At 39.8% G+C, this 20513-nt stretch overlaps 3 protein-coding genes across 4 annotated transcripts in view; 2 read left to right on the forward strand and 1 right to left on the reverse strand.

Annotated features, from left to right (window-relative positions):
• Positions 1–1459: 1459 nt before the first annotated feature.
• pmm2 (phosphomannomutase 2) lies at positions 1460–9124 on the reverse strand. The gene is made up of 8 exons (XM_084345430.1): positions 8803–9124; positions 7042–7153; positions 6861–6937; positions 6567–6658; positions 6278–6377; positions 5439–5514; positions 5099–5214; positions 1460–2557 (listed from the first exon to the last, which is right to left on the reverse strand). Exons 1-8 carry the CDS (start codon positions 8875–8877, stop codon positions 2453–2455), a joined length of 753 nt encoding a protein of 250 aa, XP_084201556.1. The 5' UTR covers positions 8878–9124; the 3' UTR covers positions 1460–2452.
• Positions 9125–12881: 3757 nt separating this feature from the next.
• Positions 12882–15751, forward strand: LOC311274692 (high mobility group protein B2-like). The gene is made up of 5 exons (XM_084382581.1): positions 12882–12990; positions 13790–13949; positions 14385–14533; positions 14651–14825; positions 15029–15751. The coding sequence occupies exons 2-5, from the start codon at positions 13803–13805 to the stop codon at positions 15203–15205; spliced, it is 648 nt and encodes a 215-aa protein (XP_084238707.1). The 5' UTR covers positions 12882–12990; positions 13790–13802; the 3' UTR covers positions 15206–15751.
• Positions 15752–19499: 3748 nt separating this feature from the next.
• Positions 19500–20513, forward strand: part of wdr17 (WD repeat domain 17) — a 31531-nt gene continuing 30517 nt past the window's right edge. For both annotated transcript variants that reach the window (XM_084364469.1, XM_084364470.1), the window contains exon 1: positions 19500–19588. The gene's annotated coding sequence lies outside the window, so the exon portion shown is untranslated. The remainder of the gene's footprint in view (positions 19589–20513) is intronic.

Consider the following 20513-nt stretch of genomic DNA (forward strand, 5'->3'; position numbering starts at 1 on the left):
CTTCAACATGACATATGAAAGGCAGTTTGAATTGTTTGAACATCGTAACATTGAGAATTCTTCCTTTATTGGTTCAGATCAGTGCAAGCAATATGAGAAGGGACCGACAGTGAGAGAACTTTAAAATGTCAAGACCCTTTTCCCGCTCATGTCATGGATCCTTTTAGAAAATGAATCTGAAAACTTCTATTAAATTCATGGGACCATGCAAAACTCTATAGCTGTGCTCCAAATATGTTTCACATGATGATTTTTTCTTTTTCATCAAATTTAATATTTTTTGTGATTCTTTGTTGTATATGTATATTCTGAACTTAACCAATCATGTCTTTTTCACTGAATTGGGTTGAAAGTCTCCTGAACATCCAAGAGACCCTAAGTGTCATTTACAACATGAATTCATCTGAATAGTTGTCACTGAATATTTATGGTAATTAAATTAATAACAAATATTTTTTTACCCAAACAAAAAATATATCATTTTCAAAAATTCATATCTACACTACTGTTAACTTTGTTGCCACATAATGTTGCTTCTGTGTAGTATTAATTTAGCTCGCTCACATCTAGAAATGATCTGGTCCTTTATAAAAACCGGGTGCCACAGATCTTATTAAATACAGCTTTGGAGCTGAAAACAAACACCTTTTTAACATGATTATTTTCATTTCCTTTTAAACTTTTTTATGTGAAAGTTAATAATCATTGCAGACATATAGAATGTTAAAGATGTAATGTTACAGTACTCCATCATTTAATATATTTTTTAAACAAATCATTTTTCACTCTTTTCACTGTCGTAGTATTACATTCAGTGTTTTATTTCATCAGTAGATATTTGTTCTGTGTTGACTTCAAGCTTTTCTATCTGTCTGATACCTATTGAGCCTTTTTTTTTATTGGATTCAGGACATTATTAAGTCACACTGTGAAATGGTTTGGTCCGTTTTGTACTGGATGTTGTCATCCTGTTCCATATGCCAGGATATAATATTAATCTTAGTTCCATAGCTCAATACACACATATATTATTTCACAATTTAAAAATGTCTGAATTTTAAATTTATCTTACTCATTCAGCCACTGACCACAGAATACGTCCATGTAAGACTACAACATGCTGATGCTGCTTCTCACAGAGAACTCTCAGTCTGGCCATCAGGGAGCACCGACAACTACAACACGTCCTCTCAGGACATACTGTATCTTGGCTACGATTGTTAAATAAACATGTTCAAGGCATCCTTTGCAGGAATTGTTTTCGTTATACAGTTGAGTTTAAAAAAAAGAAAGGAAGCAAAATATTATTGTATTTTTAGACTTTCAAATATCAACATAGGCCTCAAAAATATCAGTGTCAGTGGGACTCCAAGCTACAAAGCATATATTCATTTTCATATATGATCTTTTTCAGTGGTGATTTATAATTCATAAGATACAAAAGAGACATGACACTGAGCACTGTTCCCTGCTTTTATTGCTCACTGTTCACATCATTCACAGCAGAACCCTAAATGTGTTGGGAACATCACACGACTGTGTAACACATTACTTCTCAGACACATTCTCACATTTAGCATAAAGAACCATAGGGGCCGAGTTAAAGTCTTTATGACCTCTTTCTGTCTGCTGCTGTGACTCTGCAGGAACAGTTACACAACATCACTAAGAATCATTTTGTACTTTTTGCTGTGTTCCACTGACAGCAACAACACTGTTTATGAAGCTTTTTCATATAAGCTGTTCCATAACTCAATCTGATGGCACCCAGCAAGTGATGTGTGTTCTTGTTCCAGTTTGTTCGGAGCGATGAGTGTAAACAAACAAAGATAAGAAATCTGCAAAGACTTAAAGATCAATCCAAAGAAATGGAAGCCATGGCACTGGCCACATTTGACTGACAGATCAGCTCTGAGGGAAAAAAGCAGCATCCAGGTGTGTTTGTTAGTGACATGGTTCCAGTAACTGCTCTACAATTCAAAATGACATGCTAACTACCAGTCCCCAGTCAGAGGCACAGTGGCTCATATGGCTGCTGTGGTTTAGTCAAAAGCATTCTGACCTGTAATACATGGAATGACAGATTCAAAGTGATTTCCAGGTGAAAATTAAAAGCTGCATTACTCTCTGCAAATGACTAGATTACATCAATGAGGGTTTTGGCTCAGTGTTTATCATTAGGTAATGCTGATTATAGGAAAAAACCCAACCAAAAATAAAACCCAACCAAAAATAAAACCCAACCAAAAATAACCAGAAATCTCACCTTTCCCTCGACATTACCAAGGACACCGTGACAGTGGTTCTTTCTGCATTAAATTATCATTATTATTTAATTTATGAAACCCTTAAGGTCAGATCTGAACACATGAAGCCTGTAAGACGTCTTTTCCTCTCTGTCTTGTAGAAGTGACGGGATCATAACAGTGATGGCTGTGAGCTGTGTCCTCTCTCATGAGAAGAAAAGCTGCTCACAAAGTCGTTGTGTGTCCTCTGGACAGGAGACTTCATGGCCGACGGTCCGAGGGTCGGAGTAGATCTCATAGTCGTTTCCTCCCTGGAAAACAGACAGACAGACAGACAGACAGACAGACAGACAGACAGACACACACACACACACACACACACACACACACACACACACACACACACACACACAAACAGATTAGCTTACCCAAACTTGGGTGATCTAAATCAGCACTATCTGAAAGCATCTGCTTGATGTTTGCACCTGGCAGAAGTTAATCTTTCTAACAGTGTTGAACATTGTGAAAGAGTCTATTTTAATCCAAACTTCCCATCCTAACCTAACCATACAGTGACAGAGAAAACTGAGATGAGACAGAAAATAACAAGTGAACTTTGTGTAAAAGTACAGCAATCTGTCCTCCCAGTGCCTTTCAAGCCACAACAGCTTGTTCCAAAGGCAGACTGAGTCGCTTTTTGCTCAGTTGCAATGACATCCCCTGAACAGCACTGATTATGATGTCCAAGGAACAACACCAACACATAAACTGTTGAATCGCAGATTACTCTAAGTCCAGCTGCCACACAAACAAATCCTGCTTCTGTGGGATATATGTGTGTCTGGATCTTCTTTCATTTATACATTCTGATGCGGATTTGTGGGAAAATGTCCTCAGGCTATCCCTCCTTCTGACTAAACCTCCAAACTCTCTCCAAAGAATAATGGTAATAAGTGTCCCTTCAAACAAAAGGCCTGGCCTGGTGGGTCAGCTGATACCTTGGGCCCCTGGGCCTGTGTAATGCCAGGGCCAAGAAAGTGCACTGTGCTTGAGCACGATACGGAGTGCTCACACTAGTCAAACAAACTGGACTGTGGGGGTTAAACGTGCTTTGGCACGGTACAGATTGCCTAGTGTGAGTGCACCATTTGTAGGTCAATGCAGTGATCCTTCCAACAACTGGATATTTTTGTCATTTACACAAATTTGTATGTTAGCTATTTTTTCTTCATAGTGCTGCCTCTGCCAATCAGATACAATCTTGTTTTTTAAAATGTATCATTGTGACCATTGTACCAAGAATGCCCTTCTTGCTTTGTGTCATTTTCTCTCCCCACCATAATAAGGAAAGAAAACATTATTGTGCCGTTGGTGAATAGTCATGAGAGGAGTACTGGAGAACTGAGAATGACGCTGTTCTGAATTTTGAAGCCACTGTTCTTGGATATTCTTTGTGTACTCACAGCAGTCTACTGTGACTGCACTGGATGAAAAGGGAGCTGTTTCTGAATGGGGATGGTCGTCAGTTAGAGTGATCCCTCATCAGGCCTCAACAACCCACCACCTGATGTGATCACTTTCACAGCAGCACAGCGTGCGAACAATCAGGTACTCTGGAACTCTGGAACAGTCTTGTATTGACCTGGGCGTTAACTCACAGTTTAACATAGTCAAACTATGAGTTGATGGGTGGTTAACAAATACATACAGCTTTCAATGGTTTGCACCCTGACTATTTTAATGGGATACACCTACACTCCCAAATCCTACAATGTTTTTGAACAGTTTTAAAACATCAAGAGTCCACACGTATTTTTGGAGACAATATTTTCAAATCCAGACAAGGGTTTTAGTAAGGTTTCATCATCTCTGTGCATAACACACTTAAAATAAACACCTATTACATGGCTGTGTACATACACTGAACATATGTATGCCGGTGTCAAAAGAAGGCAGGTTGTATACTCTGGTGGGTTGCCTGGTTACAGAAAATACTATAACGATCTGAGTGTCTTTCTAAATATGCACAATATAACACATACACAACACATACACAAGCGTTTGTGTGTCTCCCTCATTGTTTCAAAAATCTGTTTCTGCCCATCCAGAAGCACACTAAATTTTCCGAAATATCTTCACTTTGTAACAGTAAACATTTACGCCTGTATGAACGGCCAAGACGCAGAGATAAAGCTATGTTTTACGAAACACCCATGTACAATAAATCAAGAAGGGTCTCTTTAAACCACACTGAAGACACAGAGAGTGCATGATAAACAAAAAAAATTCATTACCTTTATAACCACGTCACACTCCACACTAAGCTTTACAAATACTGTTTGTGTGTATGTGAAAATGTGTTTTTCAGGTTGTTTTCACAAAGATCCCCATCCACAAGAGACGAAACAACAAGAAAACAAGTGAAAATCCGAGCTACAGTGTGAGGCAGGTGTGTTTAGAACATGTGTTACACTGTGGCTGAATTCACAACAATACATCTTTTCCATCTTGGTCTTGTTCATAGTGGCTCACAACCAAAGCCAAACATTTCAGAAGTGCTCCACAGACTGGATAAACCTGTTAGAGCTCAGCAAGGCAGATGGCAACAACTGAGAGAAAGGGCTGGGCTGAGATGTAGCTGGGTTGGTGTGGAGCAACATAATGATTAAAGGCTGTAGGTGTCAGCCACAGCACCAAGCACATATCATAGACTTCCGTGCATGAAGCATGTGGTCTAAAACCACCCATTCTTTGGCTTAGTACTCCGGCAGCTCTATTCATATTCTGTCTTTGGAAGAATCTACATGTACTCAGGAATCATTGTGCCGTCCTGCAGTAGTTAGCATACTCACAGGTTTGGTCTTGTCTCCAAAGAAGTGAATGGTTGAGTACTTGTCCTTCTCAACAATGCCCAGACAGAATCTCTTATCCCAACCGTCAGGAAACACGTCAAAGCTGATCTGACCTCCTGCAGAGAAACAAAGGCCCAGAGGCAGGGAGAGATGACGTGGAGGATTTACATCACACTGACACAGAAACACACACAGGTGACCTGATGAGTTGTAATAGCACACAACTCTGAAGCAGCTCCTGATGCCGTGACCCAGCAGGTTTAAACAGATTTAAGTTGCTTTCAAAAACAGATTCACTGTAAATACAATCTGTATTTATACAAAACTGCAGTTTACTCACCGATTGAAAAAGACAGTCCTTTCCCTTTGAACTCTTCCTTCAATATGGACACAAACTTCTCTCTGATTTTCTCTTTCTGTAAGAAGCAAACAAAAAATAGACAATTCCAGCCCCGCAGATTTCAGTAATTCTTAGCGTTGCCTCAAGCTGGCAATGATATAAGCAATGCTAAATAGAAGAAAGTACTATTTTACACGTGCATTCAATCACAATCTTTCTTTCCTGTAAATGTCTCTGCAAACACAAGGCAAGGTTTAAGGGGCTCTATGAAACAATTTCCCTACGCCAACAGAGGGCAACAGTAGCTAACGCTTGTATAGAAATGAAGTCTAAAGTTTACCAAAGTAAACCTAACGGCCGACTTTGAGCACAACACACAGATTCCACAGAGCCCCTGTAGAGTTGCATTACTTAATTTTTGGTTTCTGGTCTCTAGCCACCTGACAAATGTAACTAAAATGTTCCCTCTCCTTTTATCTCAGTTTTGGTCTCCATCAAATCCTGAAAAAACATCTGGCACTTTATTTGCTAAATGCTCCACTCTGTTCACCAGCTAGCCTCTGACTGATGTTTGGTAGCGAGCAGGTAGCAGGCAGTGGGTTTATCAGAGCGTTCGTAGCTTAAAGCAGTGAAAATGAACCAATACAGTAAACATGAGGGTCATAAAACCAAATCAATGCGCTGAAAGACAGTCCAGAAAGCTGTGGGGAACTGCTGAGTCAGGTGATAATTCTCCGCGGTCTCATCACTAAAGGTGACCACTATCACATCACACACAATGTTAACAGTGCAGCTTTAAATCCAACATTTTGGCTGGAGTGTGAATGTGTGAGTGCTACCTGATCGAGCTCGTAGAACTCTTTCCTCTCTTCCTGTGTACAGCTGCGTCCAATAGGGGAGACGTTCAACATGCCGTTACGAAATTCAATGAATGTCCCCCTGTAAAACATTACACATGACAGTTTAGTCTCATTCAGGCTAAACCACATCATTACTATACATGATTATTCTACACAACTTTCACAGCCTCAGCACTCCTCAATGCCCATTACATCAGGACTACAATACTGTAATTCCAAGCAACAAATAAATGTTGACATTGAGATCAGGACTCTGACATGTCTGTACCTCTTCTTGGGCAGTTTGATCTTGGCCATGTAGTTGAGACAGAAGTTGATAAAATCTTGCAGTAGCTCTTCTCCCATGTGGGCCTGGATGGACTGACAACAGCGAACAGACACAGTAAACTTCCTGGGTCCGGTCACCGGAGGTAACATCATCATATTCAGGATATCTTTGTATTTGTTTTTTATTAGATTACGATAGAAAATCATCTTTAATCTGTCTAACAAAGAATTTGATGTAACAGCTTAAAGCCTTTGCAAAAAAGTGTGTGCTTTGGACACATCAAGTAAGTCTTACCTGGACAGAGAGAAACTGTCCATTCCTATAGGCTTCAAGACCATTCTCAGCAAACACATAGTCCACTTTCTGGATCACTGCACACATGAACATACAGAAGAACAAAGAGTCCAACTGATTCAAACTTGAGGGATGGATGTGTATAACTGGTCTACTGCAGGGCTATAGGTGTGTGTCTCACCATCATCTCCCAGCTGCTCTTTGATCTTGACGAGGTCCGACCCTCCCACCACTCCCACTCGAACACAAGTCCTCAGCTTCTGAAGGAACTCTGTCATCTCTGGAGACACACGCTGTAAACACACACACACACACACACACACACACACACACACACACACACACACACACACACACACCAGTTTGTGATGTTTTCCAGTCAGGATGCTTTTCATTCTTTCAAATTCCCACTTAAAAAAAACCTGTGCTCACTTTATTCTTCAGCCTTTTACAATTGACTGAGACTGTCTATCATTAGTCATAGTACAATCACCTATTTGATATTTCTAGTGGTGTTATAATATTTTGTGAGGCCGTGATTGTAATTTAGGTTACCTGTTTTTTGTCTGTTGCACAATTGTGATTACTAAACCCTCTTATGATGCATTGTGCCTTTTTTCACAATAATGCTCCACACACAGTTAACACATACGGTAGTAATGCACAATCACACTACCGCCAACTCAGAAAACAGACATTAGCACAGGAAGATAAACATGCAGTGGTCTGTTGGGTCTTAATGAATAAGCAGATACTGACTAACAATGACTAGATCATTTGTTCCAGTAAAATGTAAGTAATTAATAACACATTATATATATTCACTACTATACTATTATGAACACATCAACACTATTCTATTTTTTTAACTCTAATTGATATTGATAGATTAAATTTAAGTTACTAATTACTTCACTGTAATCTTTGCAACATATCTGTCTGCACACTCTCAAATCTTCACTTGCAGATTGATGAAACCTTGATTTTGTTTTGTGAAATTAAATTGATTTGTTGCAAACTTGCAGAAATGTTTGAGATTTATTTAGATGTATTCAGTTTAACTTTGCTTTATCAGGCAAGACAAAACTTAAAAGGAGTATTTGTGAAGCTGGTTGTACTGGTAGGTGGAACCACGGGAAACATGACAAATGGGTAACCAATTTACACATTATTTACAGGTCATAGGGAGTACTGACGCATATGTGAATGAAGTAGTATGAAGCCTTTTGTGGCTCCAGAGGAAGCTGTAATCGGATAAACTGCATCCAGTGGTGTCACTGACTGGCTAAGTTGCATTGTGGGTAACATAGTCAACACGTTTAGAAAAGCAGTCCACTGGGCTATCATTACACTCTTATAACACTGTTGGACTCATTATGGACAGTTACAAAACAAATGATCCAAATCGATGCAGCAGAACCACAGATATCACCTTTTTATTCCACACATTATTCTTCATGTTCAAAACATGGTGCCTACATTACCCACAATGCAACTCGGCCACTACGTGAAATCACTTGAGGCAGTTTATCAGATTACATGCAGCTTCTCTGGAGTTTATACTAGTTTTTCACATATGCAGTAGTACTGCCCGGACCTGTGGACGCACTTTAATGTGTACATGTATATCCCCTTCAAGCTGTTTGATTTAATTGTCCGCGACACGTATGTTTATGATGCACAAAGTGAAAAACACCAGCGCCTATAATCACCAGAGGTTTATACAATTTATAGTAAACATGAATATTTACAGCCAAACCAAACAAACTGTCAGATCTAGTTACTAGGAAGCTTTTCGTCCAGCCGGAAGAACAACAATAACAACGTGGAACCGGATGTTGCTCTGACATGACGTGCTGTCAGGTGTGAGTATGAATGGAGTCAGGTGTAACGTTACGATTACACACACACACACACACACAGACACACAGACATTTAGTACCTGTCTCGCTGCTGTGAGCGTGCCGTCAACATCAAAGAGACAGAGCGTGCTGCTGTCCACAGCGAAGTCACCCATCTTGTCCGTCTGTGTCTCTAGGCTGCTGTCTCACTGTCCCTCCCTGTGGACACAGTCCCTATGTCTTCCCAGGGAGCACTGATCACTCGGTGTGTGTCCACAGTCTGTCCGCCTTTGTCCCAGTACTCGTCTATGCTGTGGTTCCCTCCACAGTGTAATCGAGCTGCACAACCGCTGAGAACAGCAACTCGCCAACTACAACTACCAAACACACACTGTCTTCTTCGTCTGTGGTGTGTACCAGTGGACCGCGAACAAATGAGGTCCATGCCGCCACCTGCTGCACCGGAGCGTGTAGAGGACGTGGAGCTGAGGCCTCTTCCTCTTACTGCAGCTCAACCGCGTGCAAAAAGTGTCAGCTGAGGACACGGCAGTGTTGGAGGAAGTACCCAAAAGTCATACTTGAGTAAAACTACAGATATCGTGGTAAAATACTACTTTGGCAAAAGTGAAAGTAACGCATACGTAAAGCCTAGTACTTCAGTAAAAGTCTTAAAGGAGGCTATCTGACATTAAATGTAGGCCTACTTCAGTATCAAAAGTAGGCTATGGTATGTAAATTATACATTTATTTATATATATGTATGTATAAACGATATACCATACTGTATGCAGATCCAATATTCTGAATTGTTTTTTTGTTTTTGTTTTTTATTAAATAAACTAATTTAAATATGTGCTACTTTGGCTAAGTGCTACTAAGTTATCAAATAAATGTAGTGGAGTAAAAAGTACAATATTTGCCTCCAAAATGTAGTGGAGTGGAAGTATAAAGTAGCAGAAAATGGAAATACTCAAGTACAAGTACCTCAAAACTACTTTACAGTAGTTCCCTCAAAACAGTACTTCAGTAAATGTATTTAGTAATGTATTTATTCCATCTATGGGATACTGTGAAATTTAGGGTGACATTAAAAAACAGTTTCATAAAAAACTTACAAACTAGAATGGCACTCAGTAGAGCACATACCTCCACCAAGACCCACCAGTCCCCTTTTAATGTAATCAATCTTAATCCAGTATCAAACCCTGGATCACTCTAAATTTGAAAAACCGAGCCCAGAACTGTTTAACCATAGTTTAAACTCACGATATCTAGGATCTGCATTAAATTATACCCACTCATAGATACTAGCCACCTCAATATGGCAGATTTCCTTCACCAAGATCCACGTATTATTCCCTGAGAAATTAATGAAAATGTTGAAAAATGTCCTATCTGACAATGTTAAAGAAAGTGAGAAGAAAATCTTGGAAGTGTCCCTTTATCTGGATCCTCACCATAGGTTAATAGGGTCTACCCTGGCCCGAGACCCATCCTCCATCCAAGCCTGGTGGAAAACCATTCAGTACTGTTAGTGTAATCCTGATGACAAACCACACAACAAACGGTGAAAACAAAACCTCCTTGGTGGAGGACAAAACACGGTGCCTCCTGACTGCAACAACATTAAAGCATGTGCCCCTTTGGATGCCTCAGTGGTAAATTAACCATGATAAAGTGCCCTCTATGGTGCCCTCCCAGTGGAGGAAACAGGATGTGATGCTCTAAAGGGTGCATGCAAAAAACTGTGTTGGTCTCTACGTCCCTTTTAAATAATGAATAGTTTCCTGTGTTTTTTTTACAGAGGTGCAGTCGTTGTATAGTAGTAGTCCACCACTGCATACAATGTGCCGAGGCATGGAAATGTTAGACTGCTGAGCAAAGGCAGGGTGTTGGCATGCTTTGTGGCTGAAACTGAAATATAAATGTTCATGTCACAACACAAGAGTCAGACAGCCACACAGTTTGCTTTATTTTCAGAAGATGAGAGGAAATGCACATCACGACCCTCTTGGTTGACATCACATTGCATCGTAATGACCTCTACTCAAAGCAATGAGAAAAGCACAACTCAGCGTGCGATGTGAAAGCAGCCTACATGCTTCAAGGTGGATCTCGGAGGGGACTGTACACACTCTACTGCTGTGAAACAACAAATGTTGGGGGGTGGAGAGGTTCTCATCACCCACACAGAAACGTTTGCTTCACTTTCGTTTTAGAATGTTTTGTCCTAAACTTGACAGGAGAACTTTATGTCCGAAGAAACTTGTTTTAGGCCTGAAGGCTCTGTCGTTTTAACAGAAAATAACACTCAATAATATCAAATTGACTTTGCACTTCATTGTTATCTATGTCACAGATTTTTGGGCTCGGGAGAAAACCTCACTGGAGTCAGTCAACACAATCTTTTTGCATTCATCCAAACGTGTCCAGGCCCCTGTCTAAAGGTACATGATGCATCTTTCCCCTTTTAGTGGTTTTAATAGAAGTTGACGTTGTTCTGTTTACCCACTGAAGAAAAAAAAGTCATTTTACTACGAGGAGCTCACTGTAGATAATGCCTGTATACCTCATACATCCACTAAACATCAATACAAGGGCTGGGCAATATAAAGATAGTATATCGTTATTGTGATGAGACTTTATATTGTCTTAGATTTTGGATATCGTTAAATCGTGATATAGCATACTGCATTACAGTACAGTGATGTTATTTTTGGAATTTCCACGACTGTTCTTCTCGTTCTTATATTTGTCTTTACTCACTTAGTCATTATATCCACATTATTGATGACTATTTATCAAAAATGTTATTGTGTTAATATTTTGTGAAAAAACAATTGAGACCAATGTTGTCACAACAGAGGATTTTTCTTCCAGTTGTAGCATTAATGAAGTGTTTTTGAGGAGATTTAAAAATATTGAGATATATATCGTATATTGAGATATAGCCTAAAAATATTGCGATATCATTTTCTGGCAATATTGCCCAGCCCCAATCAATACATCCATCCTCACACACCCCTGCACATCCAGTCATGATGAAAAGGTCAGATGACAGGAGACATTAATTGTTATTACCCTACCAACACACAGGAGCTGTAGTGTTTTTGCAAATCTGTTTTTTTTATTGCAATGGAAATCAGTGTGCCTGCAACAGTTGTGAACACTTAAATTGTTGTTGCATTATTATGTCATATTAATGATGAAAAAATAGATGAACCACAATACTGTTGCTGTTGTTCATGGATTCATATTTATGATCCATTATATTTGGGTGATTTATTTATCAGTTTGGACGGATTTGGGGAGAAGACATCACACCAATCTGGCAACACGGTTCTTAAGCCATGAGCATGAGACTAAACTCACTTCACTGCTGATCCAGAATGCACCCTTCCTCATTTGTGGTTAATATACACAACTGTAGCCATGATGTAAGTGAGCTAGAGTGAGAAATTTCTCCATTTACAAGGGTCCCTTCATTTGATCACAGAAACAATCCAAAGCCTAGAGATCTTCAAACTGTGCAATCAATGATTTGCAGCAAAGAAAGAATATTAAGATCATGCTGTCTTTTGATAGAGGGTATGTCTTAATATGAAAATGTATGTATATTATATATATATGTATATTCAGTCAAAATGCAAGAAGTTGATAGTAGCACTCAGAATTAGTTTGACTTTGCACTCATTGGATGCAAATATGTACGTATTTGGAAGGGAAAATCTACATCGGTAGGTCTTATTTTCATGTCTCCTTCCAGTGAAGCAGCCAGTCATCTGTGCAATAAACAAGTGAGGACTTTTGTTTTGACTTGAACAAAGAAGTGCAGTTTGAGTTGTGTTTTTGTAGTGCAACTCGTTGAAAAAAGGGGGAAAAAATGGGTCCTATAGTTGTTAAGGTGCTGCTGGTTGTCTCATCTACAAAACAAACGCGAAAACACACACGAACTCCCGACCACACATCAACTGATAAACATATTTTGACTCGGAGCAAACAAAGGACCTTTCGCGCCCTATGTTTAAAAGCCCAGTTCAACCAATCAGGGGAATAATCATGCACACAAACATGATGCCTTGATCGCACAAAATGCAACCAATCACCGCACTGTGTCTTTCCTGCACCCTTAATTCAAATGTAAATGCTTAAATCTGACCAATCCGCTGACCGCGGGGAGGAGTTGTGAAAGTACTTGTAGTTAAGTTAGTTCGGCCTCGCAGACACTGACAAAACAGTTGCGCCTTCTTCCTCATTCAGTCGTTTACGAGTTGTGTTGCTGGGAACAGGTAAGGTTTGGTTCTTTTGCATTTGTATTGAACTGATTTTGTTAGTAAAAGTCACCGGTGTGTTCTTAAGCATTTTGTTGGCGAAGACGAAATGTCTTATTTATGCATATTTAACAGTTAAAGCCTATTCGTGATTCCGTCGTTATTGGTAAATCACAACGTTACTTAAATGTCGGGAAGAAAAGTATCGGACTCTAGTATCTCCATAGTAATGTTTTAAGCAGTCTGTTTCGATAGCGTTACAGTGACCCAAGAGTGTATAGCTGTATGCGCAACATGCAGTTACAACGCCATTTGGTCTGGCAACTTAGCCTGCTACACGACGATAGCTCCCGCATGCTCTCCACAAGTATGAAACGAGTCGCCACACGATTTAAAGTCACCATCGTCGTCAGTTGTACTCTAGTTAAGAAAGGGTAGCAGTCGGATGTAATGAAAAGTATTGGCCTTTATGTTACTTTCTTGGTGAAGCGCTAGGCGCAGTTTAGTTTCGGCGGGAAGATACAAAATGGTGGCCAGTCTTTTTGTCCCAGTGAAGTAGAAATCCGATTAGAGCCTTAAAACACCCTTTGGCGTCTGCTTGCCCGGTTTGAGCTCCGGCAATGTTATTTGCGATTCTAGAACTACGACGGCAAAAGTTAAAATACACATATCAGTTGATATTAATATTAGGCTAAACTAAAGGTTAAACGTATTTGTCTTACGAATGTTGAATTACCGTGCAGATATAAGCCACGATAACTGTTACTGGTATTTCATGTGATTTATATGTATTTTTTTAATTTGGGAACGTTTGTAGATCAATCGCAACCATGAGAAAGGACCCAAAAAAACCAAGAGGCAAGATGACCTCTTATGCCTACTTTGTGGCGACCTGCCGCGAGGAGCACAAGAAGAAACACCCAGGCGCCGCTGTAGGCTTCGCCGAGTTCTCCAAGAAATGTTCTGAGAGATGGAAGGTAAGTTGACACCAGTCTCATGAGTTTTATATAAAGGATTTTGAAAGCTTTTGATTTGTTTCTAATTATTTTTTTTGGGGGGATGGGCATCCATATAAACCAAAACTATTGAGTTGTATCAGGCAAACGAGACTGTTGGCCAACAAAAGCACCACATACACAGAAATTGTCTTGACATGAGTCAGGGGATATTTAAGTGTCACTGCTTTGTTGTCCCCCACCCCTCCCCCCCTCAACATGGCATTTTCCCTGTCCATAATTTGATGGTAGGGAGATGTTATGTACAGATAACCTCATAAGGATACAGTTTTGCATAAGTAGTCTTCATAAATGCAACTTGAGATGCAGATATCAATGCAGTTCAGATGTTTTTGTAATGTAATTTGGAAGTGTCATTTTAGGACATTAAGATGTTTATGGTTTCTGTTTTTGTAGACCATGTCACCCAAGGAGAAGGTAAAGTTCGAGGACATGGCGAAGAATGACAAGATTCGCTATGACCAAGAGATGAAATCATATGTCCCCCCTAAAGGGGAGAAGAGCAAGAAGAAGAAGAAGGACCCCAATGCACCCAAAAGGCCACCGTAAGTCTTAAAACCTCAATGCCTCATGCATGGTTTTAAAAGAGGAGAGTTTAAAAAAAAATTAAAAAATCAGTCTCAAGCTACTTTTTGACACTAACCCATCCCCTGTCTCTCCAGATCTGCTTTCTTTGTGTTCTGCTCTGACCACCGTCCCAGGATCAAGGAGGAGAACCCTGGTATCTCCATCGGTGATATTGCCAAGAAGCTCGGCGAGTTGTGGTCTACACAGAGTCCCAAAGACAAGGCTCCGTATACTGCCAAGGCCGCCAAACTGAAGGAAAAATATGACAAGGTATCACTTGTTGTCCAGTATTCATGCATTGCACCAACAGGGTAAAGCAAAGTGGTGTATTTAAAAAAAAAAAAAAAATGCATTTCTTTCTACAACTACCGCATGCTATAGTGAAGGTAGTAGAGAAAAGTTTATATTTTCTAATGTCTGACTGTGCTTAGTGATATAAAGAGGTTGCATAAATTTTCCCTTTTCCTCAACAGGACGTTGCTGTCTACAGAGCCAAATGCGGTTCAGGGAAGAGTGATGCGGGTAAGAAAAGCGGCCCAGGCAGGCCCTCTGCCAAGAAAGCCGAACCAGTTGATGATGACGACGATGACGACGACGATGATGATGACGAGGACGACGAGGAAGATGACGATGATGAGGAAGATGACTAAGCCTAACCCTAACCCCCATGTTAAAAGGATGTGAATTTTGCAATGCATTGTTCAGCTTAACTCCAGATGGTTTTTTTTTTTTTGTGTGTGTGGATGATTCCAACAGTATAGCCTGCTGTCCCCATTGGTCTGCCTCTATTAGATATCAACACGTTCCTTTTCAAATTCAGGGATTTAGTTTTTATTTTGTCACTTAGTCCCCCATGATTTTTTTTATAAACATTTTTCTGCTGAGCTTGGGTTTATTCCATCTTTGATCCTTGTTGCTATCTAAACAGGCAGCCAGATATGGATTTCCTGTGATAATGGAATGAAATTCCTGTACAGGCAGTGGACAGCAGCAAATTGTTAAAGTTTTAAAAATGTATTGTTTCTGGAAGCACTGCTTATGTTTTCTGTTTAGTGGTGCAGTTTCTTCACTGTCATTTTACTACCGGGGTTATCTGTAGTTTGAAGAGGTTTGCAGCAATTTTAATGTGTAACTTTGGAATTTTCATGTAGAACGAATTTTCATTTTGTAATAAAATTTTGTATATTGATGATAAATGTGTAATCTCTTATTTAAGAAAATTGTTAATAAGTGGGCATCTTAACTGGAGAGGAATTCTTACAGACAGTAGGATACTGGCAGCTATTTTTTAGTTTTATTGCAGCATCTCTTGCTTAACCCGTAAATGACTGACTTTTTAGTATGTCATGGCAAAGTTCTCAAGTTTTTTTCTGTTGGAGGCAGTCGACGTGGCTATACATCAATAAATTGTTTTCACAAATTTACCATGCCTGAATTGGTAGCCAAAGTAGCTTTTTAAAGGGCAAATCAGTGGAACATTCATTTGACACAAAATACGAATGTTACACAGGAGTGCACATTATCTAAGTTCAGAATCCATTGGTACAATGCCTATGATGTAACTAGTCTTTGATACTGCCATTTCTGTATCTCACTATATTAACCAATAAGTCACATGGGGTTACTCATTTAATCATCACATGTTCAAATAAATGTATGCACTTAATGATCAGACTAGGTAAGAAATGATTATAAAATAGATTTCCAAAGTTGTCTAACTCATCATCCATATCATTTGTCCAGACTTGCACCCATCTCCACTGTCACCACTCTCACAGTCTGAAGGCTCCATGTTAAGACTGGCACTCTGTGTCAGCTGTTATTAGTAATTCAATAACCTTAACAGTGAGTCTTTTCAAAAGTGCACCCACACCAAGTCAAAATATGTTTAAAAACAAGCACCTGGCTTTGGGCTTTATTCTTCACTTTTGGGAACATGCCTCATACCCAAACCCCAATAGATAATATTTCTTCTATTTGAATCTACATTGTAAGAGTCCAGACGAAATTTTTTAAAAATGGGTAATTCTTAGTGCATTGTTTTCCACGCGTGCAGCAACCTAGCTTAGCTAGGAAGAGCTGTAAAGGAAATTATACATTTCATTGTTGACATTAACAGTTCAAACAACAAAGGTAAAACTACTAATATTTCAATCAAAGACTTGACACAACACAAAAAGGATACTCGACAAATCGGCACCTAGGGGTTGTGGAGGGGGTAAGGCTAATTATTAGTCAAGTAACTCATTAGGGCCATTCAGATGTTGCATACAGACAGAAATATTAAGTGTGGTGCCTGTTGACTCTTGAATATGTAGCTGTATGCTGCATTCTACATACTGACAAATTTGTCCCGATATTATGGACTATCATCTGTACTAATGGGCAGTTGTAACTCAGAACGTGGTGTAAATAAGCAAAATAAATATAATTCCTCAGTCCACAATATTTTTAGTCTGAATGTTTTCTAACGGCAGACAAATCACTGTAAACGCACCACAGACTGTAACAATTACTGTTAGGTCACGCAGTACCTACTGTATGTAATGTCTTGCCTTTCTACATCTTTGGCAGTTATAACAATATAACACAATCATTCTGTACAATAATGATGGCAATGTGATGGTAGTTATTTCTTTACTTAACAGGTTAGTGTCAGTTTTAGATTTGCAAAAATGAAATGTAGGACATGTATTATGGATAAAAAGGCATGTACTGTCATGGTCCATGGTTACTTTGCACCCAGTCATAGAGGGATAAGGTTGTGTTATGTCCAGTTGTACCTTTTTTTTCACTAAACCCCTCAAATATCAAAATAATCAAAGGTGTGTTACTTTGTATATTTACAGGCAGACTGACCATTTGTCTGGCATCACAAAACATGCAAAAATTCAGTCTTCTCGCTCAAATTATTGTGAACTGAGGAGCTGTACCTTGTTTATGCCAAGTTCTTGGTAACAGCTACCCAGTGGTACTGATAATACTACACAATATTAGGACAGTATGTAGAATGCAGAATAGAGCTAAACACAGGCTCCACACTTTATATATTCAGTTCAATTCAATTCAACTCATATTGCTTTATTGGCATATGTACTTATTGCCAAAGCAAGCATTTTGACGTGTAAAAGCTAAATACTAATTAGAAAACATACCATAGCCCAAATGGTGTGCCTTGAGACACGTCAAGGTGTGTAGTCTGGTGGCCTGCTCTTCTTTTTATGTGTACTAACTACAGTTTGTCTGTTGTTAGTCATAGTACAATTACCTGGGACACACAGGCCATGTTTAACTACAAGTAAATGATGATTCTGACACATTTGCTAATTACCTAATGACTGCTGTCAGACGCATTATATCATGACCCAGCTTGACTTGATGTCAGCAGACCTTTCTTGTTTCAAGACATTTTTAAGGTTTAACACACTCTTTTCTACATCATTTTAAAACATGGTTATTCAAATTAAAAACTGGTTGAAATATTCTGACTGCACTGCAAAAAAAATGAATAGTCGTTTTCTCAATTACATTATGAGACTGTGGTTTTTGGTTAATCAGCCCAACACTTTATAAAGCTGTTAAAATCAGCTCCAAAAACACCAACAACAACAAATGCTGCCCACATATTAATGCATTGTGATAATCATAATACTACACCCAGTAGGACATTTGTTAATTTATAACATTCATCTCAATTACCCACAATGTGAGTTGTTTGCTTCTTTTGGTTTCAGAGCCATGGTTAGGGCCATAGATCATCAATGAGTCAGGCAGACTAGACTACCATATTCAACTGTCCCTGCACTCTCTCTACTGCTCTCTCTGCTACTAGGGGACACAGGGCCATAGTTCAAGATAAAACAACATATTTTTTAAGCTAACACATTAGCTAATGTCAGCATTCAACCACATCCTAGCTAACATTACCATTTGATTACATCCAGTGTGTTTTACTTCTAGGCCTAAAAATGTGTCCAAGTTGTGTAAAACTCATGTAAAACTATCAAAGATAATGTTTGCCAGGAAGTGGCTGAATGCTAACATTGCGTGTTGTTTAATGCAAGATAGTGGGTTATCAAATATGCTGTTTTATCTTGAAATATGGCCTATCTGATTTTCACTATCTGTTGCCTTTACAGTTGCTGATCAATCAGGATGTTTGATTCATTTGTGCTTCATCTATTAAATTGATTTTTGATGATGAGTTCAGCAGTCTCAGCCTGGAGAAAGAAGCTGCTCTGTAGTCTGGTGGTACAGCAGCAGATACTTCTGTATCTTTGGGTGAACAGACTGTGTCTGGGTGGGTGTTGTCTCTTAGTATCTTTGGGCTCTGTGCAGACATCTCACTTCACTGATGTCACTGATGCTCTGTTGATGGTACCAGTGATGTTCTGGTGGTTTGAAGCACCCGCTGTAGAGCCTTCATGTCCTGGGCCGTGATGAACCATGCCAGTTTGTGATGTTTCCAGTCAGGATGCTTTGCATGCTCCTCTGTAAAAGTTGACCAGAATCTGGCTTCAGAATTGAGCCTCTTTAGTTTGTGTAGGTAGTAGAGCCTTTTCTGTGCTTCTTTAACCAGGGGGGTGATGTGTGATGACCAAGCTAGGTTCTCAGTGATGATAATTCTAAGGAACCTAAAACTGTTCACCTGCTCCACCTCAGCTCCACTGATGTGGACAGGGGTGTGTGTCTTTGCCTCCTTCTTTCTGAAGCCAACAATCAGCTCCTTGGTTCAGCTGGCGTTGTTCTCTGTGCACCACTCTGTAAGATTGTTGATTTCCTCCCAGTGAACCCTGGATCATCACACTAATCACCACACTGAACAGAGAGAAGCTACTCACTTACACACCTCTGAATTTACGCAGAAACGGTCTTACTGGCATCTTGCATGGCCAATGGCTGATCACACTGATTATTCCCACGGACCAATCACTGCCGCCGTTACGTCCCATCTCACGCGGGGGGACGCTGAGCTGGGAGCATTTCAGCACCTGGGAGCTGTCCGTTGAACACGAGCCAACTGACCACTGACGGTAAGAAGAAAAAACACACACACATCATGCCTGCAAGCGCTGTAACATTAATACGACTCAACAACAACAGCACACACAAGACATACGTGTGAATCCTGCTAATTGCTCGGTATCAGCGACCTGTCGCTCTGTGGTATTCCGACGGATCTGCGACACTCAAGTGTCTCAATAACAGACAGTTTGCACACGGATTAGTTTATGCAGCTGAAACCTGTTGATGCCATCTACATACCAGCGAAATACAAGAGAAACAACCGCGTCCAGCGGCGAGTGCTGGCACAATTTGGGGTTGAAACAGCTAGCAGTTTACAAACAGGATTAGCATATTGATTGTACAGTGCTTCAGACGAGCAGTTGTTTTAGGCTATTGTATTATTGTTATTATTGTTATGTGTAAAACCAGGGTTTTTTGGGTCAATAATAGGTTCTTGCCCGGTGAATGCCTCTCCTGTTGTCCACACCAACAGCACAGTTTTGGGGATTTGCATGTGAAAAATATGTCTGTCGTCTGGGTTAAAACCGGTCCTTTATGAGCCCCAAGAAATCAATAAACTGCAGTAGAAACAGCGGTTTGCTAAAGACCTGTAACACAACTTCAACATGTCAGTCAGGTTTTAGGCTTTGTGTCGACAGCTATCTCACCTGAAAATGACCCAAACCGAGCTGAACGGAACGTTACCCGAGGAGAGGACCGGTGTCTAACGATGACCGGCCATGTTTAAGGAGCTGGACAGCCCCATTGTTCGGAGCTACACTTTTAAGGGACAACTCAAATATTTTAAAATAGCATACCTTTCATGACAGTATCTATACACTGGCTGACTGTAGGCAAATCTACTGTATAGGGAATATTTCCTTGTAAAGAGGAAGTCCTGATTGTTTTCCTGGGAACACATTTAGTTTTAATAGACCTCTCTCAGGACAG

The sequence above is a fragment of the Pagrus pagrus genome (assembly GCF_965226575.1).
Source record: "Pagrus pagrus genome assembly, chromosome: 2".
NCBI classification, from domain to species: Eukaryota; Metazoa; Chordata; class Actinopteri; order Spariformes; family Sparidae; genus Pagrus; species Pagrus pagrus.